Raw genomic sequence first — 23412 nt, 5'->3', positions numbered from 1 at the left:
AGTTTGAAAACACTTTGACTAAGGAGGTAGAAGCGGTTGACCTAAGAGAGATTCTGGGCTTCCCTAGAGATTAAGGATAAGGCATCCTCAAGCTGGCCTCAACTTTCCAATCTTCTTTACTCCCTTACCTCTCATAAGAGAATCAGAATGGCATGGGATTTCAAAGCCAAGGCCAGGTTCAGTGCCAGGGTCACCACTTACTAGCACATAGCTTTGAACATATTATTTAACTTCATTTAGTCTGTTTATTCATCTATGTAATGAGGATAATGATAATATCCCCCTCCTACAGTGTTGTAAAGATAAAATCAGATAATGGATGTGAAAAAAAGTATTGTAAATTACAAAGCACTGTAAAAATATTAGACACTATTATCTAATAGGTATAACTAAGTCTTCTTGATTCTGTCTCAAGTATATCTCTGTTATAGAATGAATTTTGTCCTCTCCAAATTCATATGTTGAAGCCTAACCCCCAACGTGACTGTATTTGGTGATAGGGCCTTTAAGGAGGCAGTCAAGGTTAAAGGAGGTCATTAGGGTGGGGCCTAGTCCAATAGGACTGGTGTCCTACTAAGAAAAGGAAGAAAAACTACAACCCTCTTTCTCCGTGTGTGAAGAGAGGGGAGACCATATGAGCACATAGTGAGAAGGTGGCCATCGGCAAGTCAGGAAGGGAAGTCTCACCAGAAACCAACCCTGATGGTACTTTGATCTTGGACTTCTAGCTTTCAAGACTGTGAGAAAATAAATTTCTGTTGTTTATGGCACCCAATCTGTAGTATTTCGTTATGGCAACACAAGCAGGCTAATGTAATCTTTCCCTGCAACTTTATTTCTCTTCATTTCCCCTGCCCTGATTTGGTCCAGGCCCTTCTGTTTTCCACATCAGCTCTGCAGACCTTTCTATATTCTCAAATACTGATAAAGGAATCTTTTCAAAGATCATACTTAAAAACTGTCTAGGATACAGAACCATCTACAGCATAGGACAAACTTCTGAGCTGAGCACAAGGCTCCTCTTGAACTTGATTTCACGTGCATGTCTAGTGTTGTCTCCTGTCCTCCTGCTACACACACATCCTATGCTTCAGCCTCACTGAAATTCTTATCATTGCTTAGACATCCGTGCCCCTTTTGGCCTGTACTTTTCCTCCTTCCTGAACCGCCTCTTTCCCTCCTGATCACCTTTTCATCCCACTGTCTTACCTTTCCATCTGGCACATCTATTCATCTTTCAGCCCTGGCTCAAGTGTCACCTTCTCCCTGAAGCCCCCCCTTTACAGCTCCATCCTCAGTTCTCTTGGGAACATTTTGTACACCCATCTGTTTCAACATGGATCACACTGTTTTGTAAATATTTTGAGACTCTTTCTTACTAGATTGTGAGCACCTGAAAGAAAGAGACCTAGTCATCATTGAATCTTCCTTCACGCTTATGAAACAAAGGAGGTACTGGATACATATGTTTTAAGTAAACAAAAAATCCCACGGTCCAGACAAGACACAGACACAAATTAAACAATAGAAAGCAGTAGAGGAACCACGAGTTATGAATCCGAGTATCCTGCATGGCCCCTAGCACAGTGTCTTGCATGTAGCAGACTCTCAGTAAATGTTGTTGAATTAAGTTCTAAGTGAAAAGTAGAGATAATAAGAGTTATGATCATTTAAATCTGGGAGAACTCCAGGATGGGACTTAAAACCTGGTATTCACCAATGTAACACCAACGACTCCATCTGATGCCTTCAAACTCAGTCCATATTCCTTCTCTCTACCTTGCCTCTCCTGCCTGTGAGCTTTTACTCATCTTTGTGTCTTGCATTCTTTCTCTATGTACTGGTATCTAGCCAGATGCTTTGCACATGATAGGCATCCAATAGGTATTTGTTGCATTTGGTTAAAAACAAAAGATTGTGCTGACTCTGGGTGGGATTTGAATAGGCTGCATAGAAGAAAGCAGAAATCTAAATCAGGGACACAGCAGGAGTGTGTTAATTCTCTGTTACTACTGTAATAATTTACTGCAAATTTAGTGGCTTGAAACAACACAGATTTATCATCTTACAGTTCTAGAGGTTAGAAGTCTGAAAACAGGTTTTATAGGGCTAAAATCAAAGTGTTAATAGGGCTGTGTTCCTTCCAGAGGCTTTAGGGAGAAATCTATTTCCTTGCCCTTTCCAGTTTCTAAAGGCTGCTGCACTCCTTGGCTTGTGGCCCTGTATCACTCCGACTTCTGCTTCTGTTGTCATGTCTCCTCCTGTTATTCTGACCCTTCTGCCTCCCTCTTAGAAGAACCCTTGTGATTGCATTGAGCTACTCTGATAACCCACAATAATTTTCCCAAGACCTGTAACTTGATCACATCTGCAAAGTCCCTTTTGCCGTGTAAAATAACATATTCACATGTTCTAGAGATCAGGACATGGGCATGTGGGGGAGCCATTATTATGCTTAGCACAAAGAGCAAAGCTGAAGATATACAAATGTATAACTAATGTCTAGAGATGGACCTTTCCGGCTGAAACAAAGCGTTCATAAAATATTAGAGCCAGGTAAGATAGGAAAAGTAGATTGAAGGGACATTGGGTTTTAGAGATGATATAGACCTATAGATCTGAATACCAGATTAAGTTTTGGCTTCATCTTACATAAAGTTAGAAAGCTTTGAAGGGGGTGAGCAGAGAGTTAACAATGAAAGCAGTAATATAGCAGACTCCAGTAGTCCCTAGAGTATGTAAATCTGGTGGTCAAGCAAAACTAAAACTACAAGACTGGGGACCAAAAGACCACACCAGGGTAAATACACTGCTGTTTACCATCTTATCAAGTCTCTTCTTTCTGCTGGATATTGCTTGGATCACTGTTAAAAATGATTGATGAATTATTTCCCCTTTTGAATTCTTAGTTTTTTATCTACTAAAAGTCTTCAGTCATATTATTACTCTTCTGTTCTAGAAGAGTCTGCTACAGCAGTTGGGAAATTATGTGTTTGGGGTGGAGGGGGAGGAAAAGAGAGGATGAGCTATGAGTTAATTGATTTGTCCAACCGTTTGGAAGAGGTTGGGCTTCACAGGAGAGTTTCAGTGGTCTGAAAAGACAGGGATTCCTCCACTTTTTGGTTGTTACTGACAGAAACTTAATGTAGGGGCACCTGGCTGGCTCAGTTGGTAGAACATGAAACACTTGATCTCAGGGTTGCGAATTCAAGCCCCAAGTTGAGTGTAGGAATTACTTAAAAATAAAATCTTAAAAAAAAATAAACTTAATGCAGACTAATTTGCAAAAGATAATTTACCATCTTTAAATAGCATCTATATGCTGATGACTTCCAAAATGATGCTGCCAACCTGGATCTCCAGACTCATTTATATCCAATTGCCAAGTGGCTACCTCTACTTGGATGTCCAGTCAGCAAATCAAACTCATCATGGCCAATGCCTTGTTCCTAACCTTCTCTTTCCGGCTCCCCCTCAACAAACCTACTCCTTTCTCCATTTCAGTTGATGAAGACTCCACCATCCCAGTTGCTCAGGTCAAATACTTTGGAATTTTTGGTGAATTTGGGTGAATTCTTTTATTCACTCTCCACAAACTGCCAAACAATTCTATTGGCTCTGCTTTCATATCCATCAAGAATCTGACTATTTCTGGGGCACCTGGCTGGCTCAGTCAGTAGGGCATGCGACTCTTGATTTCAGGGTTGTGAGTTCAAGTCTCATGTTGGGCACGGAGCTTAATGTAATAAATAAATAAATAAATAAATAAATAAATAAATAAATAAATAAAGTTAGAGATAACTATGCTTGTATCTATAGACAAAATGTGGCAAGAAAAAAAAAAGTTTTTTTAAAAAAAGAATCTGATCATTCCTCTCCATCTGCACAGCTACCCTGGTTCAAACCACTAACATCTCTCACCTGTACTATTGTATTAGCCTCTTAACTGGTCTCCCTGTCCATGCCTCTATTCAGTTTGTTTTCTTTTTTTTTTAATGTTTACTTATTTTTGAGAGAGAGAGAGAGTGAACAGGAGAGGGGCAGAGAGAGGGAGGACAGAGGACCTGAAGCAGGCTCTATGTTGACAACAGTGAGCCTGATGTGGGGCTTGAACCCACAAATCATGAGATCGTGACCTGAGCCGAAGTCAGACACTCAACTGACTGAGCCACCCAGGCACCCCATTCGGTTTTTTTTCAATGCAACAGCTATTATAATCCTGTTAAAACATAAGCTAGGGGGTGCCTGGGTGGCTCAGTCAGTTAAGTGTCCAACTCTTGATCTTGGCTAAGGTCATGATCTCACCGTTTATGAGATCCAGCCCTGTGTGAGTCTCTGAGCTGACAAGTGTGGATCCTGCTTGGGATTCTCTCTCTCCCTCTCTCTCTGCCCCTCCCCTGCTCATGCACACACACACTCTCTCTCTTTCAAAATAAATAAGTATTTAAAAAACCCACATAAGTTAGATAATATTATTCCTTTGCTCAAAGTCCTCCAATAGCTATCTATCTTACTTTGAGAAAAACCAAAGTCATTATGGTAGCCTACAATGGCCTGCACAGTATGATTTCTGGTTACTTTCTGACCTCATCTTTTACTCCTCTTTCTCCTGCTCATTGCACTCCAGCCACACTGGACTCCTTGCTGTTCTTCTAACACATGAGGCATAGTAGGCATTTACCATCCTCTCTGTCTGGATCATTCTTCTCCCAGATATCTACATGGCTTACTCCCTTACTTTCTTCAGATATTTCTCCAAATCCAAATGTCATCTTATTAATGAGGCCTTCTCTGACCATCCTATTTAAAATTTTAACCTTTCTTCCACCTCTATCCCTTTTTAGTTTTATTTATATTAACACTGATCCCTAACATCTGTACATTTTACTTCTTCAGTTGTAAATTTCAAAAGGGCCAGATATATGTTCTTTTTGTTCACAGATATATCTTCAATGTATAAAACAGTATCTAATATATAATAAGGCTTTCAATCAAAATTTGTTGAATAAATAAATGAAAAGTCAAGGTGATAACTTCAGGCATGGTTGGATTCAGGTTTTCAGCATGTTACTAGAACTATGTCTCTGTCTCTTAGCTTTGCTTTCCCCAGCAGGCGTGAGGTGTGATGGGTGATGGCATGATGGCCACCAGCAGCTCCAGATTTACATTCTAACAATCCAGTAGCCCTAATGGAGAGTATCTTTTTCCTGACTGTTCCAGTGAAAGCCTTGGAAATGAGCCTTATATTCTGGGTTTGGGTCAAGTCTAAAACAGTCTCTGACGATGGGGCAAGAAAATACTGTGGTAAGGCCTGGGTCATAGGGCCCCTTGGAAAGGGGGTGAAGTTCAGCTCTATTTGGACTGAGAACAGGGGACTGGGGGTTACCTAAGAATAAAGGGGGTGCTTATTACTTGAAGAGGAGGGATGGAAGCTAGGCTAGCAGAAACAACAAATGTCCATCACATCATCAGTGATGACCGATCAGCAGACCTGGCCCAGAATAGCATTCTTCTGCACCTCCCTTTTCATGTCCAGTCAGATCAACCTCTGAACTTTTGTAAGACTCTCTCCTCCTAAATGCCTTTTCACCTGTCTCTGTCAGTTAAGGTCTTCCTCATCCCTCAGTGCCCAGTTCAAATAAGAGTCCCTGGAGATAACTCTTAACAGATGTGGTCTCTCCGTGTCCTGAGCATTCTAATTGTTTTAGCATCCTACTTCTCTTGTAGTTAGTTTTACACACTATGCCCTGTATTTTACTTATTTGTATACTTTACGAGCTCCTTGCGGGAAAGGGCCGGGTGCATTTCCCGGATGTCCAAGCAGGCGCCTCACACCTTCAGCACCCCAGGTGATTCGATTCGTACCGGGGCCGCCAGGGCGCGCTAGGCGCCAGGCGCGAGGCCGCCGGGGGGCGGGAGGCGCTGCGATTGGCAGGCACGGCCGTCAATCAGGCGCGGGGGAGGGCGGGGCGGGACGCCCGGGAGGCCTGTGGGCGGGAGGCGGTCCCTGCATGAATGGGGCGCGCGGCGCGCGGGCTGCAGTCGGCGCACGGGGGGGAAGCCGGAGTCTCAGCCGGGAGTGGGTGGGAGGAAGCGAGGGGGGGGTGCAGGGAAGGGAAAGAGCGCGAGGGGGCGGGGAGGGGCAGCGGCAGGAGCGGCGCGCCGAGAGCGGCGAGGCGGCGGGTGTGAGCGTGAGCGGTGGCCGCCGTACGGGTCGCTTCGGTGCCGCTGTCCGCTGCGCTGCCTCCGCCCTCGCCGCGCGCCACCGCCTGCGGGACCCTGTGGAGCTCCCAGCGCCCCTCACGGGGCAGAGGAGTCGAGACTAGGGGAGCCGGCGCAGAGGGAGGAGCCGGGTCGGAGCTGCCGAGCCCAAGGCCCCCGGGCGTGGAGGTGGGGGGCTGAGGCCCCCGAGGGGGCCCCGCCGCGATGGGCAACCTGGAGAGCGCCGAGGGGGGCCCGGGCGAGCCGCCTTCAGTCTCGCTGCTGCCGCCGCCCGGCAAGATGCCGATGCCTGAGCCCTGTGAACTGGAAGAGAGGTTCGCCCTGGTGCTGGTGAGAGCTGAGCCCAGTCCCTTCCCCCTCTTACCGTCTCCGAGGTCCCAGCGCCCAGGGTAGGACTTTGCCCGGGTTCCCCCATCCGGCCCACCCCTTAAGGGGGGCGCTTCCGACAGACTCAGTGCCTTCTTGGCAACCTCTGAGCAGCCGCTGGCCGCCCGACAGCCCCGTCGGGGACCTCTCGACCGCGGCCTCAACCGCTGGACACTTCGGAGGAGGGGTCCTCAGCCTGGGACCTCCCCAGGATCCGCGCTTCTCCCTCCTCCCAGTCCCCTTCTCTGCAACCCTCTCACTTCTCCTCACTTCCCCGACAGCCTTCCCGGGTCCCTGGAATTCTCACTTCTAAGTCTCTGGCTGGTGCGGGGGAATTCAGAAACTTGGGGCCGGCCCCTTCCTCAGCTTAAGTCAGGGTTCTCGGACTGGGGAGACTGCCTCTCGTTAACATGGAGGCTTCCCAGGGAGTGGGTCCCACTTCTAGCCTAGACCAGATGTTTGGGGAGAGCGGTGGGGGAACGGAGAGGGGGCTGGGAGCTCTTGAAGGGGGTGGAATAAAGAGTGATGCCATTCTACTTATTTTCAGAATGGCCTGCAGGCATCCTGCAAAGTTATAGTGGATTTGCCTAAAAGGCTGAACATGTGGATAAGCCATTTCACCAGTGTATTTTTCCAATTGAAACAATACACAAACTATCCCGCCTCCCTTTTTTTCTCCTTCTTTTTATGTTAAGCCCTGGTGGCTGGTTTGTGTTCTTTGCCTCTGCTTCTTTTTAGGCTTTATGTAGGTTCCCCAAAGACCTGTGTAGATGAATTTTAAGCTGACTTTGGGAATCTCCTTTGGTGTGGGAATTGGACATTGATGTCAATGGCCCTGTGGATAGAGAGGATCTGAGCTGGTATCACTGAGATGGAGCCAGAAAATATGTTGGAGGTAAAAATGAAGTTTTGGAGAAAGAAAGTGAACTAGGTGACAGAACATTTGCTAGGAGAGGTAAACCTTTGAGAAACTTGAGGAAATAGTTCCCAGTTCCTCAAAGAACTCTCTAAAGGGGTTAATGCTGCTGTTATTGTTGGTATGGCCTGAAGGGCCGACTTTGCCTTTGCCCATGCGGAAGGAATAGTTGTGGATTTAGCAGCCTGATTGGATTACATCTGCCTTGGAATAGGGAGATTAGATCTGTTGGCATCAGTGGGACTGTCTAGAGATCCTGGCCTCTCCGATGGTGGAGAGCCTGACATTAGCCCACTGGCACCACAGCCAGCTTAGAGGCATTCCAAGGGGAAGTGGTGTTACTGGCACCTCTCGGCCCATCAGGTCTGCAGAGGGCCAGAGGGATCTGGGCCACACATCCTGTGGCCCTCTGCATTTCCCCCAGCCTCCTCAAGGGGTTGGGTGAGTCAGTGATTACTAATATGCTGTGGCCAACTCAGAGGCTGAGGAGGAGAGATTGAGATTTGGTGCCCTTGAGAACAAGAGCTCAACTGTTGGGAGAACGAGTGGGAGGGAATCTGTACTCCAGTGGGGGTGTGAACCCCCCCCCCCAGTGAGCTGACAGGAGGTAGTTACAGAAATTGGAGAGAAAGGGATGGTTTGAGGTGGACTGGGTGGGGAGCTGCCTTAGATAGGGGCTGCCAGGCTACCTGCCAGGTTGTAAGAGCTCAGAACCAGAGTCAGTCATGTCCTCACTGGAGCTTGGTTGACAAGTTTGTTTAGTTAGTTGGCAAATTGATGGCTTAATATCTACAAAATGCACGTGGTGTCTTGATTACTAACCAGAGCACCCAAAGAGCACAGGTCAAGCCAGAGACAGGACCACCCACTTGCAAGTTATACTATCTGTATAAAGTTTTGATTTGTTTCGTCTTGGCTTTTGTTTTGGTCTTGTTTCTGTGTGCCTGAGCTGCTGCTGTTGGGGGGTTGGGACAGGGCAGGCCAGGGCTAGTTAGCTGTCTTATGGGAGGAGGGGATTTTACCTCACTTTTCCAACACAGGAAAATCATGCTTTCTTGGGAATTTGAGTTCTTCTCTGGGGGCACTTAGAGAACTCTCTTTCCTCTGCTTCTGAAACATGCCCTTTTTTACTATCCTTCTTTCTACTATCCTACTGTTTGGGAACAGTACTGGCTGTTGGATACTTGAACCTAGAGCAAGCTCAGGTGTATTTCTTGAATAGTCAGGAGAAGCATATTGTAGTAGAAAAAGCAAGGGCTGTCTTAGTAACTGTCTTAACCTCTCTGAGCCTCATTTGTAAATTTTATAGATTTCCTTATCTAGAAAATGGGGTAATAATCTCTGTCCTGGTAGGTTTATGAGAATTAGATGAACCATGTATATAAGGCCCTTGGTACCCAGTAGGTACTCAATATAGATTAGCTTTTTTTTCTTGATTGTGAGTCAGACAAGTTGCTGCTTTCTTACTTTTTTCTTCCCCAGATTGTTAGCATCACTATGATTGATTTGGTTTATGAAAAAGCTATTTGGGAGTTTGTTGCAGTGTCTTGGTTAAGTGTATGGATGGATTTTCAAATCAAAGTAGGCTGAAATACTGGCCTCTCCACAGTCTCTAGTTAGAAAAGTGTTTGGACTTAAGCAAGTTGCTTAATATCTTTGAGTCCCAGTTTCTTATAAATGGAGATAATAAGAGTAATTGCCACATGAAGTTGCTTTGTGCATATAATGAAACGGGAAGTCAAGTACTTAGATAGCAGAGTCTGGCATCTACTATATGCTCAGTAAGTGGTAGCTTTTAAATTTGTAGCTCCCAGCAGTGACTCAGATCTGAGATCACTGGTATTCCCAAAAAGGATTTTAAGTTTAGAAATCTGATGAAACCAATTACCCTGTTCTGTGTAGCTAGACTCAGGATATGCCTTCTGCTGTCAGATGGAGGGCTTCCCCCAATTCCATTGTATCTGTGGAAACTCCCCCCTGAAAAGAACACTGGCTGGGAAAGTTGTATCATTGTGAGTCAAGACCACAGGCTCCCAGCTTTCTGGTGTAGACACATGATCTGACCCACAGCCTGTCAGCCGAGGTTGGAGAGCTCAAGGTCTGAGGCCATGAGGTGATTTGTTCAGGACATTGATGGCAAGAGTCCTAACCCAGCCCAGTGCCCTAATGCAAGGCTTCCCTACTGCTGTGCTGGGATACTAATTCCCTTATCCCTGGGGGCAGCTGAGGTCCCTGATTGGTCACCTCTGATTGGGATTAGTTCTACCATTTATCCCATGTGCTGTACAAATAGTATTATTTTCTAGGTGTGCCCTAATATGAAAAATGGTTGTGAGTCTGTGTTATGCTGTTTCTTTGGGTTCCTTCCTTACCCACCCTGTCTGAGCAGCAGCTCCTATTGAGTACTGACAAGTTTAGGGATGCTGCAGCTATTGGAGCTTCTCTATTAATACCAGAATGAGAAACTATCTCTGGTCTGATAAAGCCATAGTCTGTGTTTTGGTCCCAACTAGATTACTACCCAAGCTCAGTTTCGCACAAATTAGTATTCTGGCCAGTACTGGCCTTTGCTTAGATAGAGACGGGAGGCAGAGGGCTTTAAGAGCTTTGGAAGGATAGCCGTCTGCCCTTGTGTTTGTACCCTCATTTTTCTCTTTGCTGACTTATTACAAACTTGAAACAGAGTCCAAAGGTTCTGACGCCAGAAAAAACCCTGGATATCCCTTAGGAGGAGGCTCTCAGGGCCTAAGGGTGGGGTTGTATGACAGAGCCTGTCCCTACCATGGGTCCTCCTCTCACATTTCCCTGGTGATGACTGATGGCTTGGGGTTTTGCTGTAAGTGTAGCATTGATGTGGGAGCTAAGCTAAGCTGGGTGCTAGTTGTCTAAGAGGCTTTGAGGGCCTCCTTTGACACAGAAAGGGGCTGGGAAAAACTTGGACTAAATATCAAGTTCCAAATGGCCATGGTGGAAATTTTTTTCCCAGCCCTGGGGATTGTGGTGAATTAGTTCGGGCTGGAATAGGACATGGGGGAGGGAAAGGACCCTTGACAGCAGCTGGTCAGAGGAACCCCTTGCTCAGAGACCCCACTGAGAAGACCTTAGGAGCCTCATTCCCTTGACCTTCCCATATGACCCTGCCTTAGACTGGGAGAAGTGTGTGGGGTGGGGGCATAGGACTGACAGAGTGGACTTCTTGTCATTTGGGAATGTTTTCTTTGCTCAGAGGGAGTTTCAGCTTTTTTTCTTTTTTCTCTTAAAGTAGTACTCATTCCCTGAGAAAAGTATGGGTGAGTTAGAAAGGAGAAAAGATTAGAGATTTATATTGAAGAAAAACATCCACATTTTCTCTAGTTCCTTTACCAAATGGAGCCAATGCGTTTTAAAACTTTTCATATTTTTCTCTGCATAAGGTTTTGTACAGTGTTGTAATATTGCTATGTATATATTTTTAATCCAGTCTGGGGTGTTGTTTTGTTTGTTTGTTTTTGGGGGGGGGGGTTGGCTTTGTTATTTCACTAGTTTTCCCAAGCTAGTCATTGTAAACATTTTTAAATGCTTGTACAGTGGTGCCTCAAGTGAATGTACCATTGTGTACTTAACTGTTCTATTGTTGGACATTTAAGTTGTTTGCTTCTGTTTGCCATCATAAACAATGCTGTGATGAACATCTTGGTGTACAAAACCTTTTCAATATTTAGAGTTTTCCTTAGGATAGAAGTCCAAAACTGAACTCGCTAGGTGGTAGGATATAAAATTTTTCAGGTCCTAAATACACATTGCCAAATGTTTTTTAGAAAGGGAGTAATGCATGTGAGTATCCTCAAAGGGAGAGAGGAAGATTGAGAAAAGCTTCTTTTCTCCTGATTATGACAATAATACATGTTTGTTAAGCAAATTTAGAAGTTAAAAACATAACAAGTATAAACTGTGTAGAAAAGAATAAAGAAAAGAATTAAGGGGCACCCGAGTGGCTCAGTCGGTTAAGCGTCCAACTTCGGCTCAGGTCATGATCTCACAGTCTGTGAGTTCGTGCCCTGCGACGGGCTCTGTGCTGACAGCTCAGAGCCTGGAGCCTGCTTCAGATTCTGTGTCTCCCTCTCTGTCTGCCCCTCCCCCACTCACACTTTGTCTCTGTCTCTCAAAAATGAATAAATGTTAAAAAAAATTTTTTTTAATAAAAAAAATTAAAATCACCTGTAATCTCACCGTCTACTATTAACATTGTGATGTACTTATATATATTTTAACAATTGGGATTATACTATGAAAATTGTTTTGTAAACTGATTTTTATTTTACTATCTTAGGCATTTTCTCCTTTGTTTAAACATTCTTTAGTATTAATAATTTCATGGCTGGATAGTGTTCCATAGTACAGTACTTTCTTACTGCTTTATCTTATATTTCGCTTTTTTGCCACTATAAATAACACTGTGAAGACTATCCTGTGCATAAATATTTGTGTGCATCTCTGATTATTTAGGATAAATTGCTAGAAGTGTAATTATTGGGTCAAAGGGAATATGCTTTTTAAGGTCCTTTGAGAAATATGCTTCTAAAAAAGTTGTACTGGTTAGCTTTTCACTGATAGCGTGCATCTCTCCCTTTCTTTGTAAGCTAAACATTACTGGATGTTTAATATTTTTAAAACTTTGCCAATTTCATTCATGAGAAATGCTGTCTTGTTTTACTTTGCATTTTTCTTTCAACATTTCGTCATAAGTGTTTTGGCCATCTTTTTGTGACCTTTGCTCTCTGTTGGGGATTTATTACATATACATATTTCTATGTAATAAATGTATACATTTCCACATTTTCATTATATAACTTTTTCACATATGAAAGAGCATATTATGTAAGATTAAAATAATAAAAAAAACAGACACTGGTGTATCTACTGTGGAGTTCTTGGAATTGCTTCCTGTCCCTTAATTTCTTCTCCCTGCTATTTTATCTGGGACGAAGAAACCCTTAGCTCGGGACTTGTTGGGTCTGGTACAAGTCTGCAGCTGGGACGGTCCAGGTGGCAGGCACACCAGTGTTTCAGAGCTCTGTCTGTGGGGAAACAGCCGCTACAGCTGGTGAGAACAGGAACTGGTCATGGTGGAAATAGCTAATCTTCAGTGAAGTGAAAAAAGGAGCCAAGGTGGAAAGGAAATGAGACCACAGATCCTCCCCTGCCCCTGAGGTCGCCTGGGAAGGCTGGTTGGAGCCAGGGCCCTGGTTCTGTGGTCAAGACCAGAGTTCCGCCCCAGAACTGACTGCGGCGGGTCCCGGGGACAGCAGCACTGGCTGCCTGAAGTCGGTGTGTTAACTGGTCACCCAGGCTGGTCACCTCCTTTCTGGGGAAGCATTTTTCCCAAGTCTGAGCTGAGCTGAAGCAGTGCCAGGGAAAGGCCGGGGGTTCATTCCAGTTCGGAAATGCACTTCAGAGAAGAGGAAGGACCTTTTCCTTTGAAGATAAGAGAGGGTGCTGTCTCCACACAGCCCTCCCACCCCCAGCTCTTTGCTGGGTACTTTAGGGCTCCCCCTTTGGATAGCACCAGTTGGGAATTTAAGGGGTTTTTGTCATCCATGAAGAAGTGTGTTGCAGAATAGAGATGAGATGAACAGCTAGAATTCCTGGGTTCCCAGTTCCAGTCTCTCTTTTGCCTCCCTCAGCAAAGCCACATCTTTGTATGTTGTTTTCCTTCCACAAGGGAGAATGAATCACCCAAGAAAGATGTGGAGCTGTCAAGCTGCCTCTCTGTCCTTGAGATACTCTGGTTTTCTTTCCCTCCCACCCTGCTCTCTACTCTTTATATCTTTCAGAATCCTCCTCTTTCCAGATTCTCTCACCTTTTCTGTCTTTCATCCCCTGGCAACAAAGTTGTGGGTTGGGAGTTTCTGTGTGGGGTAGGAGAGGAACCGGATAGGGGTTTTTGGAAGTACCTTTCCCCTCACCCCCAGATTTACTAATTTGCATATTTCTCTCAGTTTATGAAGTACTCTGAGATCCTTAATGTGTTGCAAATAATGTTCAGCACCACAAAGGGCTGGCAGAATTATTTACATGATGAATTTTGCCAGTAGAGGAAGGGTTTAGGCTGTTCACAATGTGATGGCTCAGTTCTTGTCCTTATCTCTTCCTCCTATCCCCTCCTCATCTCTTACCACCTTCCCACCCCCATCCAGACTTGGGCTGGTAGCCTTGCCTCTGGTTCCCTAGAAGCATTAACAGAGCTAGTATACTCTTTTTTCCCTACTTGCTCATCAACCCAAGTCTAGACTAGAGAATGCCATACCCTCCTCCAGTCGCCCAGTGCTTCTTGAAGTAGGAGCTAGGGATGAGCCTTGTGTTTGGTACTTCAGGAGATGGTTATCTTGTTTTAAGAACTGCTTACCTGAGGCTCAGAGTAGAGTTAGTTTCTGCTCAGTTTTTACAGGCTTCCTAGCTGGGAGCTGGGAAACCAATCCCTAGATCTACCCAAGTGTTTCTCATGAAACTTTTTAAAAAGCATCTATTCTGGGTGGAAGGAGCTGGTTTGAGACTTTTGCTGGCTCTTGCTGATTATTGGAAAGGAAGAGCATCAGTTTTGGAATCAGAAAACTTTTTGTTTTTCAAGTTTTTATTTAAATTCCAGTCACTTAACATACGGTGTGGAGTCAGAAGACATAGGTTCTGATCCCACTTTATTTATTTTTTAAATATTTATTTTGAGAGAGAGGGAGTGCACTTGCATGCATGCAGAGTGGGGGAGAGCAGAGAGAGAGAGACAGAGAGAATCCCAAGCAGTCAGCACTGTCAGCACAGAGCCTGACTCTGGGCTCGATCCCATGAACTGTGAGATCATGACCTGAGCCAAGATCAAGAGTTGGATGCTTAACCAACTGAGTCACCCAGGCACTCCTCTGATCCTACTTTATAGCTTTTTTCCCTCAGCTGAATGACCTGAAGCTGAAAGCCTATAACATTTCTGAGCAAATTTCATTATGAAATGGGTAATGATAATACCTATCTTCAGGGTTTGATGGATATTTACAGTAGAAAACATAGTAAAAATACTTTGTAACCTATAACGGTTCTACCAGGAAATGTTTGTGTCATATACATTGCCCACGACACCGACTTCTGTTCCCAATAAATAAAAGTGGTTGTCAAGTGTGGGAGGTGTGATCCCAGAAGGGAGTTTTTGGAAACAAGTGGGGATATTTTGGTTATCACACTAACTGGGTGGTGCTATTGGCACTTAGTGCCTGAGGGTCAGGGATGGTAACTATCCTACAGTGTTTGGGTCAGCCAAGCACAGTAAAGAATGATCCTGTCCACATGCTGATAGCACCCCCACTGAGAATCCTCATCTACCAATCTGTACCTCCGTTACCTTGTGTCTCAGTTGGGGATGAAGCTTCAGGTGCAGCGAAAGTGAAGGCACAACCATAGTTTTTGGTACTTTCTTGATTTTCCCTGTTATGCCCTCAGGCAAGAAGTGGACTTCTTTTGTGACTTCTGTCTTTAGGTTTAAGGCCTGATTCCCTGATGCCCTCTGTGCTTTGGGCCCTACCCTAAAACTTACCAAGGAGCAGTGTGGGGTATGCATACTCCACTGCTGACCTTTACCCACCCCAGATAGCTCCTTAAGCCAGGGTAAAAATTCTTTTGGGTTGGGAATATGTATGAGAGATCTTTCAGCAATGCTTCTGAATCTTTTGGGTAACAGGCCCTGTTTCGAATCTGATTAGACGTGTGACCCCTGGTTCTCCCTGCCCTAATGCATATGTGCACACACAATATTTTGGGGGGTTAAAGCTTATTCTTGGATCTGCTTAGGAATCTCTGGCTTTGAGCCTAGAGTAATGGGAAGGTAGAGCTGAGTGAGTACAAGATACAAGTACTCTTGATGTTTTGTAAGGAGCAGCCCTGGTTATCAGGTCAGATGAAATGATGTCTCTTGGTGGTGGTTCCAAACAAGAGAGCTTGATCAAACTTGGCTGACTCCCATTCAGAGGGAGATATTCTGGCCCCTGGACATTTTGACTTAATTTTGATTAAGGACACTGTGTGGTGGGGTCTGCCCTTTTGAGCTACACCCTCAACCTCCAGGAACATCTAGGTAGGGATGACAGGATGTACTTTGATAAACCAGGGGAACCAGTGGCATCCTTGCAGGGAGACCCAAAGGTTAGCTCATATCCTGTGTTTGGAGGTAGTGCCATGTAGGCCTAAATTCTCTGGGAATATCCAGGCAGTCGGCTTCCCAGGGTGTGCCTGAGAGGGAACTGTGAACAACCAGTCTCTAGCAGTTAAATCCTCTTGCTTTCTACCTTACAACAGCTATTGTTACTGCTACTACCAAAAGACTTTTAAATGACCTGTATGTTTTTTGGCTGCTTGGAATATTTCATAGTAAAATCTTTGAAGAAAAATTCAGATCTTTTAGGGGCCTTATTATGAAAAAAAGTTGTTTTTTTTTTTAAGACAACATTAAAAACATTTTCTTCTGGGTAGAGTCTCCCATCTCATCCTTATAGGAATAGATCAGTTTCTGGTTTCCACCAAATGCCTCAATTTAACTTGCATAGGTTAAGGAAAGAGAATTAACATTTGTTGAGTATATGCCACATGTTTTACATGTGTTATGTCAGTTAACTTGTCAACAACTCTGTGGGGCATTTATTTCACTTCCATTTACAGGTGATGAAACCAAGGCTCAGAGCGGTTAACTAACCTGGAGAAGGTCTCTACTTAAATGTCATTTACTTAGGCCTTCAGCAAAAAATTTTTAGTTAGTTTTTTTTTTTTTTTTGTTCATGTTGAAAGGACTGCTAGAAATACAACTTTTAGAAAATGCTTAATCTTTGATTGTATACATAGATTTGTTTAATGCATAGAAACATGTCTAGAAGGATCAAATAGAGTTAAGAAGAGTGGTTATCACTGGGATGGAAGGAGGGAACCATATTGGAAGGAACAGGAAAGTCAAAGGGAATTTAATTTACCTTTATCTACAGTGTTTACATTTTTTACAAGGAGAATGTACTTATGTGTTACTTATGTAATTAAAAGTTCAAGGAAAGGAAAAAAAATTCTTAATCTCACTAGAAGTCAAGAAAATGAACATTTAAAATATATACTTTTTATACTAATCATCTAGCGAAATTTTAGAGATTGATTAATGTCTGTGGTTGTTTTTAATAGTACAATAATACACTATTAATGGTACGGTAACTTAGTAGAGGCATTTCAGAGGGCATTTTATAGTGTGTATCAATTTCAAATGTGCATACCCTTTAACCAGGCCATCTTCTAGGAAACCATCCTACAGAACTGTTTACACATGTACATGAAGGTACATGTAAAGAATCCTCAGGGCTGCATTGTTTTAACAGTAAAAAACTGGGGACAACCCAATGGTCTATTTTGTGGTCAAATCTGTTTCTCTTCCATTCACCTAGTTACTTAAGGCAAATGCTGGGAGTCATCCTTAATTTTTTCCTTCTCCCTTTCCCATACCCTATCAGCAAGCCCTGCTGATTCCATTTCTAAAAATATGGCTCAGATCTACCCATTCTCTCTATCTCTACTGCCACTGCCTCAGTCCAAGCAATATCAGCTCTTACTTGTATCATATCCAACCAACTGGCCTCCCAACTTCCCCTATTGCCCCTTTCTCCATCCCCCTATTCATTCTTCATAAAGCAGCCAAATTTAAAGTCTAAATCACATAGCATCTTTCCCCTGCCTAAAACCTTTAATGGCTTCCTTTTGTACAATAGAAAAAAACCAAACTTCTGGCATTGGCCCTTAAGATTTGTACATTGTTTGGTCCTGCTGACCTCTTTGACCTCACTCACCCTCCTGTTTACCAAGCTCCATGTTAGCCTTCTTTCATTTCAGTACAAGCTCCTTTCTGTCTCAGGGCCTTTGCACAAGCTGTTTCCTCTTCTGGAATGCCTCTGGATCTCCAAATGACTTGATCCAGTGTATACTTCAGGTCTCAGTTAAAAAACAAAAATACCGCCTATTAAAAAAAAAAAAGCCACCTCTCAGAGAGGCTTCCTTCACTTATTATTCTCTAACTTAGCATCTTACTAATTTTTTGTATTGTTTTTTTATTTTTAAATTATTTGTTGATTACTTTTTATTATCTGTCTCCTGAGCCTGTTGACTCCATCAGGGTGGAGACTTTATGTATGCTTATCACTGTACAGCCAAATAACTGGCCCTGGGTAGGCACTCAGTAAATGGCTGTGGCTGATGGGAATCTCCAAGCTGTGTGTGTTTGTGTGTAAATATAATCATCTAAAAGAGTAATTAAAAGAAGACTGTGTATAATGCTTTATAAGTCACATATGTTTATATGTAAACATATAGAAAAAAGGCCTGGAAGAGTCAACACCAAACTGTCAATTGTGGTGACCCTTGGAGGGGAATGGATAGAGTTGGAGGCTGAACAGTGACTTATTTTTTATTCTGTAAGCTTTTGATTTGATTGAAAAAAAATTTTTTTTTATAATATGTACTTGTGCATTTATTCCTCCTCTGAGGCAAAAGGGGGAAAAATAGGGGAGGAGTACTCAACTTTTATTGCAAAGTAGAAACTCCTCCTTCTTATTCTCTGCACAAAGGCAAAAGAAGAGTGTAAGAGAAAGGACACCAGTGGGGTCAGCAACTGGCCGCACCCCATTCCCTGCCCTGTGCTGAGCTGGCACTAGTTTTTAGAGTAGAAAGAATCCAGGAGATGCTCTTCTGCCCTGAGGCTGTATTTTAAATTCTTTAATGCCATCATGATCTTGGTCCCTAGATGTAGCCAGCTTGTGTATTTTTAGCCTCTTTTATGTCTAGGGCAGTGAAAGCTGCAGCTCCAGCCTTAGCAGAGCTGTAGCAGGTGAAATCAGCAAAGAGAATAAATGTGAGCCCTGGACTTCACTGCAGCTAAGTTTCTCAAAGTCAAGTCAGTTTAGCAGCCCTGACCCCCAGGGAAGCCACATTCTCTAGATTCTTGTCTCCCAGGAATACAGATAGCTAATCATTTTCATAGCTAACATTTCCTGAGTGCTGATGGGGTGCCAGGCACGGTGCAAAGCTCTCCACACATCATCTCATTTAGTCATCACAATTGTATGAAATAGTTATTATTATCTCCATTTTATAGATGAGGAAGCTGAGGACCAGGGAGGCTCACTTAGGATCACACAGTTAGTAAGTGATAAAGTCAGGATTTGAATCCAAGCAGTCTGACTCCAAGCCCATGTTCTAAACTATGGTTTCCTTCTCTTTCCAGAGTCAGCCCCTCGTCCTCAGTGCTGCTTTGGAGGGGATTGTGTAGATTAAGGCAGAATATAAGGGAAATTCCAGAACAAGTTTTCCTCTGCTAAGAGGTGTGGTGGGAAGATTTGGACTTGGGAATCAGCTAGACTTATCCCACCAGGACATGGGCTATTCAAGTGTTGGGTTTTGGTTTTTGTTTTTGGGGGGATTTTTGCTTTGTTTTTTACTCACTATGTGCCAGCGATATCATTGGGTATACGCTGGTGGTGAAAAAACAAGTATCACCTCTGCCTTCGTGGAATTTAGAGGGAAAGACAGATATTAAGCAAATAAATATTTAATTGCAAATTATGATAATGTGCTTAGAGGCAAAGAACAAGTCGTTAGGAGAGTGCGTAACAAAGACTCCCCCTAAATAAGAAAATGTGTCTTAGGTGCCTGCTATAAACATAGCACTTTCCTGAGTACTTCAGAGAATTCCAAAGAAATAGAAGACAATGATCACTATCCAAGTTGGAGAGACAAAATATATACTTAGAACTGTACTTTGAATAAGTGTGTGTCATCAGATTGTCTACAAGATTCTTTGTGTACCTCAGTCTTATCCATAACATGTGCATCTGGTCACATGCATTTGTGAAGGCCAAATGAGATCGTGAGGTGATGGGGTCACACAGTTACAAGTACAGAAGGATTGGAGAGTTAGGGAAGGATCGGTGTGGCAGAGGATTGCTAAACAGGCAGTACTCTAAGAAGGACAGGGACTTCCAGTCAGGTCAAAAGGTGACAGGTGTGGATCAGGAGTTAGGAGGCTGTTCTAGGCCAGAGCAGATGGGAGGAGATTAAAGAGATTAAAGAGGAAGAACGAGCTAGCCATGTGAGGGGCAGCCAGGAGCTCTGCTGCTGGGACAGAGGAGCCTAGTTACAGACAGAGGCTGAGCTTGGATCAGGATGGATGATGGGCAGTTCACAGAGTTTTGTCGGAAGAGTCCCTGATTGGTGGAAAAGGCTGTGGAGGCCTTCTTGCCTAGGCTTTCAGTGGGGAATAGAGATTAGTTGGTAAGTGGTTCATAGCCATTCATGGGTTTGCTCTTTAAACTGAACGATTGAAATATAGGAGAAATGAATGGTGACTCAGTCCTTATAGGTTACAAAATCAGAATAATTTCATGTAAGTATCACTGGATAGAGGATGATCCATATGTTATCCCTGAACTGCAGAAGTCCAAAAATTTAGAAGATTCCATTTCTAGTCACCAGGTTTTGGGCATTCTTTCCTTTGCCAAATCTCTCTTACCTTCTTTTATGAAGGTATGAAATCTTATCTTGCACTAAATAATTTGTATTATTAACAATGTCTTGTTCACAGTAAGTGCTCAATAAATGTAGCTCATTGTATAGTAACAGTATCTAGTGTTTGTGAGCCGCTTTCTACCTCCTAGTGTTTTCTTGCACACTATTGGGGTGCAAGGTAGAAGGATGGTACCATACCCTCTTCCATCTAGTCATCCAGGCCAGATGCCTGGGAGTCACTCTAGGCTACTGTTCCTCTCACCTTCTCTCCATATGTACTGCCAGGCCATAGTTGGTCCTCATCAGTTACCTGGTCTGTTGTAACAGATTCCTTAGTGGTCTCTCAACCCCAGTCTTGCAGACCTACCTGCCCTGACCCCTCACATAGCCATATGTAAAGACCTCGGGGAAGGGTTTTCTAGGAAGAGAGAACAATCTGTGCAAAACCAGAGAGTGGGAAACAGTTCTGCACAGTTGAGGACCTGCAGGAACATCAGATTGGTTTACAAGAATGCTGGAGAGAGGTGAGCAGGGCCTAGGTCACGGGGGACCTTGTCAGCCTTGGTAAGGAGTTTGGATATCAATTGTAGAGGGAGTGACCTGATCTGCTTTATAATGTTAAGAGTTCACTATGGCTGTTGTGTGGAGAGTCCCGGAATCTGGCTCCCCTCTGGGCAGCGTGGTGGCCTGAGTGATACCAGGCTCCTCACTCGACTTTGCCCAGCAGAGTGATCATGCCCTCTGTCCTTTCAGGTTTGACTGGTGCCCAGTCCTCACTCCTATACCCGCCCTCAGGCCAGAAAGGGCAGTGCCTGTGCTAAGCTGGCCTCAGTGTTTGGCGTGCCTGCCAGTGGCCTGAGCCTATAATTTGGCGGGTTGGCTGGTTACAAAAATAAAAAGTGCGACCTATAACTAAAGCTGAGTGGATTCAGTAAAGAGGGAGCTTTTAATTTGCAGAGGTCCTGGGCTGTATTTAAGTGGAGGAGAAATGTGTCTCCTCCCTAGGAGCTGCTCCATTTTCTCTCTTTAGTACCTGCTCTGGGGAGGGTTGGGGTTTGGGGGTCTGGGGGGCGAGCTGTGCAAAACTTTAGGGGGATATTTGGAAGGGATGTAAGGGTCCAACAACAGGTTTGATGGGGCTTCCTGCAAAGTCAGTATTATTCAGTCTTCTTATGTAGCCCACTGGGATAGAAGTAGAGTTTTTAAATGATTTATTTGTTTATTCATTCATTCATTCATTCATTCAGTCAGTCAGTCATTCAACAAAGTTTATTGAGTGCTCTGTATCTTAGACACTAGGGATACCATAGTAAATGAAAGAGACAAACTTGCCTGGCAGAGTTCATGCTGTTGGGGTGAACAATAAACAAATGTATAGGTATGCAGTGTAATGTTAGGTAGCAGTAAGTGCCATGGAGAAAAAGAAGGTAAGAAGAGTTATAGGGGCAATATTTTAGATAAGATGGCAAGACACTTTTGGGGGATGAGGTATAAGAGAAAGTGAAGGACTACTTTCTGTAGACTCTGGATCCCAGCTCCTGAGGGAGAGTGTCTCAAGAAGGGGGCTCCCTCTGGCAGCACAGCGAGTCTGGACAAGGGTCAGATTAGCATTCATCTGGAGGCACAGCTGGTTCCTAGCCCCAGGTGGGTCCCTGTCAGAGCCTGTGGTTGTCTCTTTCCCCAATCCGCTTGTCAGAGCGGTTCGCAGGGCTGGGCAGGGTCTTCACTGATTGTAAATAGTTACTTGTCTTTCAAGGGCTCCTCAGGCCTGATTCTCAAGATTTCCTCAAGTCATTCTGTGTGTTCTTAGCCAATGGAAGAATAAGAAATCTGACCTAGGAAACTGCAGGGAGTTCAGGGATTCCTTTTGCCTGCTCAGCCAGGCCTTTTGCAAGAGCTTTTGGGCTCAATGAATCTGGATTTGAACCCTGGTTCTGCCAGTTATTATCTCTGTGACCTTGGGCCAGGGCCTTAACTTCCTTGAGCCTTAGTTTCTTTATATAATCAGGATAATAATACTTAACTTCTAGGGATTTTATGAGGATTAAATAACATATGTAAAGGATCCAGGGCAGTGTCTGGGATACTGGGTGCTTAATAAATTTTAAGTAGAAATATTCTAAGACCACTAACCTCATAAAGTAAGGGATTTAGTATTAAGGAGCCCAATAAGAATATTCAAGAAGTATGAATTATTGTTGATGGGTAGGGATTGGTTTTATGTACCTCAAGTGGTAAAATCACTGAACTGCCCACCACACGGTAGCCACCTTGCTTTACCACTTGATGACGTTGGCCTTGTCATGACCTATGCAAAGGCCTTAGGATCTCTAGGAACTGGCATAGCCCTTGACCTGCCCTTTAGCACATTTCATTTCTTATACATCCATGGAAGGATCAGACTTTAAGAGCCTTCTGGACTGGGGCATTTAGCAAGGCCAGAACAGTTAGCATAAGCCTGCCCAGGTCCAGACGTGTGCTCCTGGGACAGTACTGAACCCTGGGGTGGTAGGGGCCACTCTTATGTGGGTTCATTTGTAGATTGGAGATCACATACTCCCCTCCCCTCAGTGGCAGCCTTAGAGTGAGGCCCATACAATGTTCTAGAATGGATGGATGAGAGCTAACTGGGGAAGAGTGTCTTTGTTTAAACCTTCTGTGTCCAGAATATGCTTGAGCCCCTTACTTTGGACAGGCTTCTCGTTTGTGGTTGTGGTTATTTTGTTTTTACTCACTGCTCAGCGGAATCAGCATCACACAAGCACTCATTATCCTCAGGCCCTGGCAGTCAGGGCACTTGGTGAATCCCTTGTAAAGTGCTCACGTCTGCAGATTATTTTCCAATGCATTTGGCATGAGTTCCAGAATGATGGTCCAATAGCAGCTATTACTCGCTCCCTTTGGGTTGGCTAATTACTGCTGGCATCATGGGTGACTAAGGAAGTAAGAATCTGTGCTTTTATGGGACAACTGGTCCTGGTGAGCTCCCAAGACATTTACTTGTCATTTCCCCAGAATATTCTTGTTAAAAGTTTTGAGCATAAGCTCAGGAGGTGTGAGGGGTAGCCAGCTAGACAGTGTCTAGTGGCATTTGGCTTCTCCATTGATTCTTTCCAAGAATTGTAAAGAAATCATCTAGGACCTGTTGCTGCAGATGCCCAGGGAAATATCAAGATGGTGTCATAACATTATAAAAATACTACCAGCTGCTTCCGATTGTCTTGGAAGCAAGAGGGCAGGCAGCTTAGTCCATCCTTATTCTGTGGCAAGGCAGGCAAAGATTCCCGTCAGTGCTCTGGAGGGCCTCTGAGGCTGTGAACTGAGAATGGTTAAGGTGTCATCTTCCCTGCCTGGAGAGGGGA

The 23412-nt window shown here is 44.1% G+C and overlaps 1 protein-coding gene across 5 annotated transcripts in view; it reads left to right on the top strand.

Moving 5' to 3' along the window:
* Window positions 1-6113: 6113 nt before the first annotated feature.
* Window positions 6114-23412, top strand: part of FMNL3 (formin like 3) — a 53590-nt gene continuing 36291 nt past the window's right edge. For 3 of the 5 annotated variants that reach the window (XM_060657707.3, XM_078449888.2, XM_060657706.3), the window contains exon 1: window positions 6114-6552. In XM_060657707.3, the coding sequence (XP_060513690.1) occupies window positions 6427-6552 (126 nt within the window). In that variant the 5' untranslated portion in view covers window positions 6114-6426. The remainder of the gene's footprint in view (window positions 6553-23412) is intronic. The other 2 variants (XM_078449889.1, XM_060657705.2) reach the window with 1 other exon arrangement.

This window comes from Panthera onca, chromosome B4, assembly GCF_046562875.1.
Source record: "Panthera onca isolate mPanOnc1 chromosome B4, mPanOnc1 haplotype 2, whole genome shotgun sequence".
NCBI classification, from domain to species: Eukaryota; Metazoa; Chordata; class Mammalia; order Carnivora; family Felidae; genus Panthera; species Panthera onca.
The sequence above is the reverse complement of the archived record's forward strand: the minus strand, read 5'-3'. Positions and strand labels throughout refer to the sequence as shown.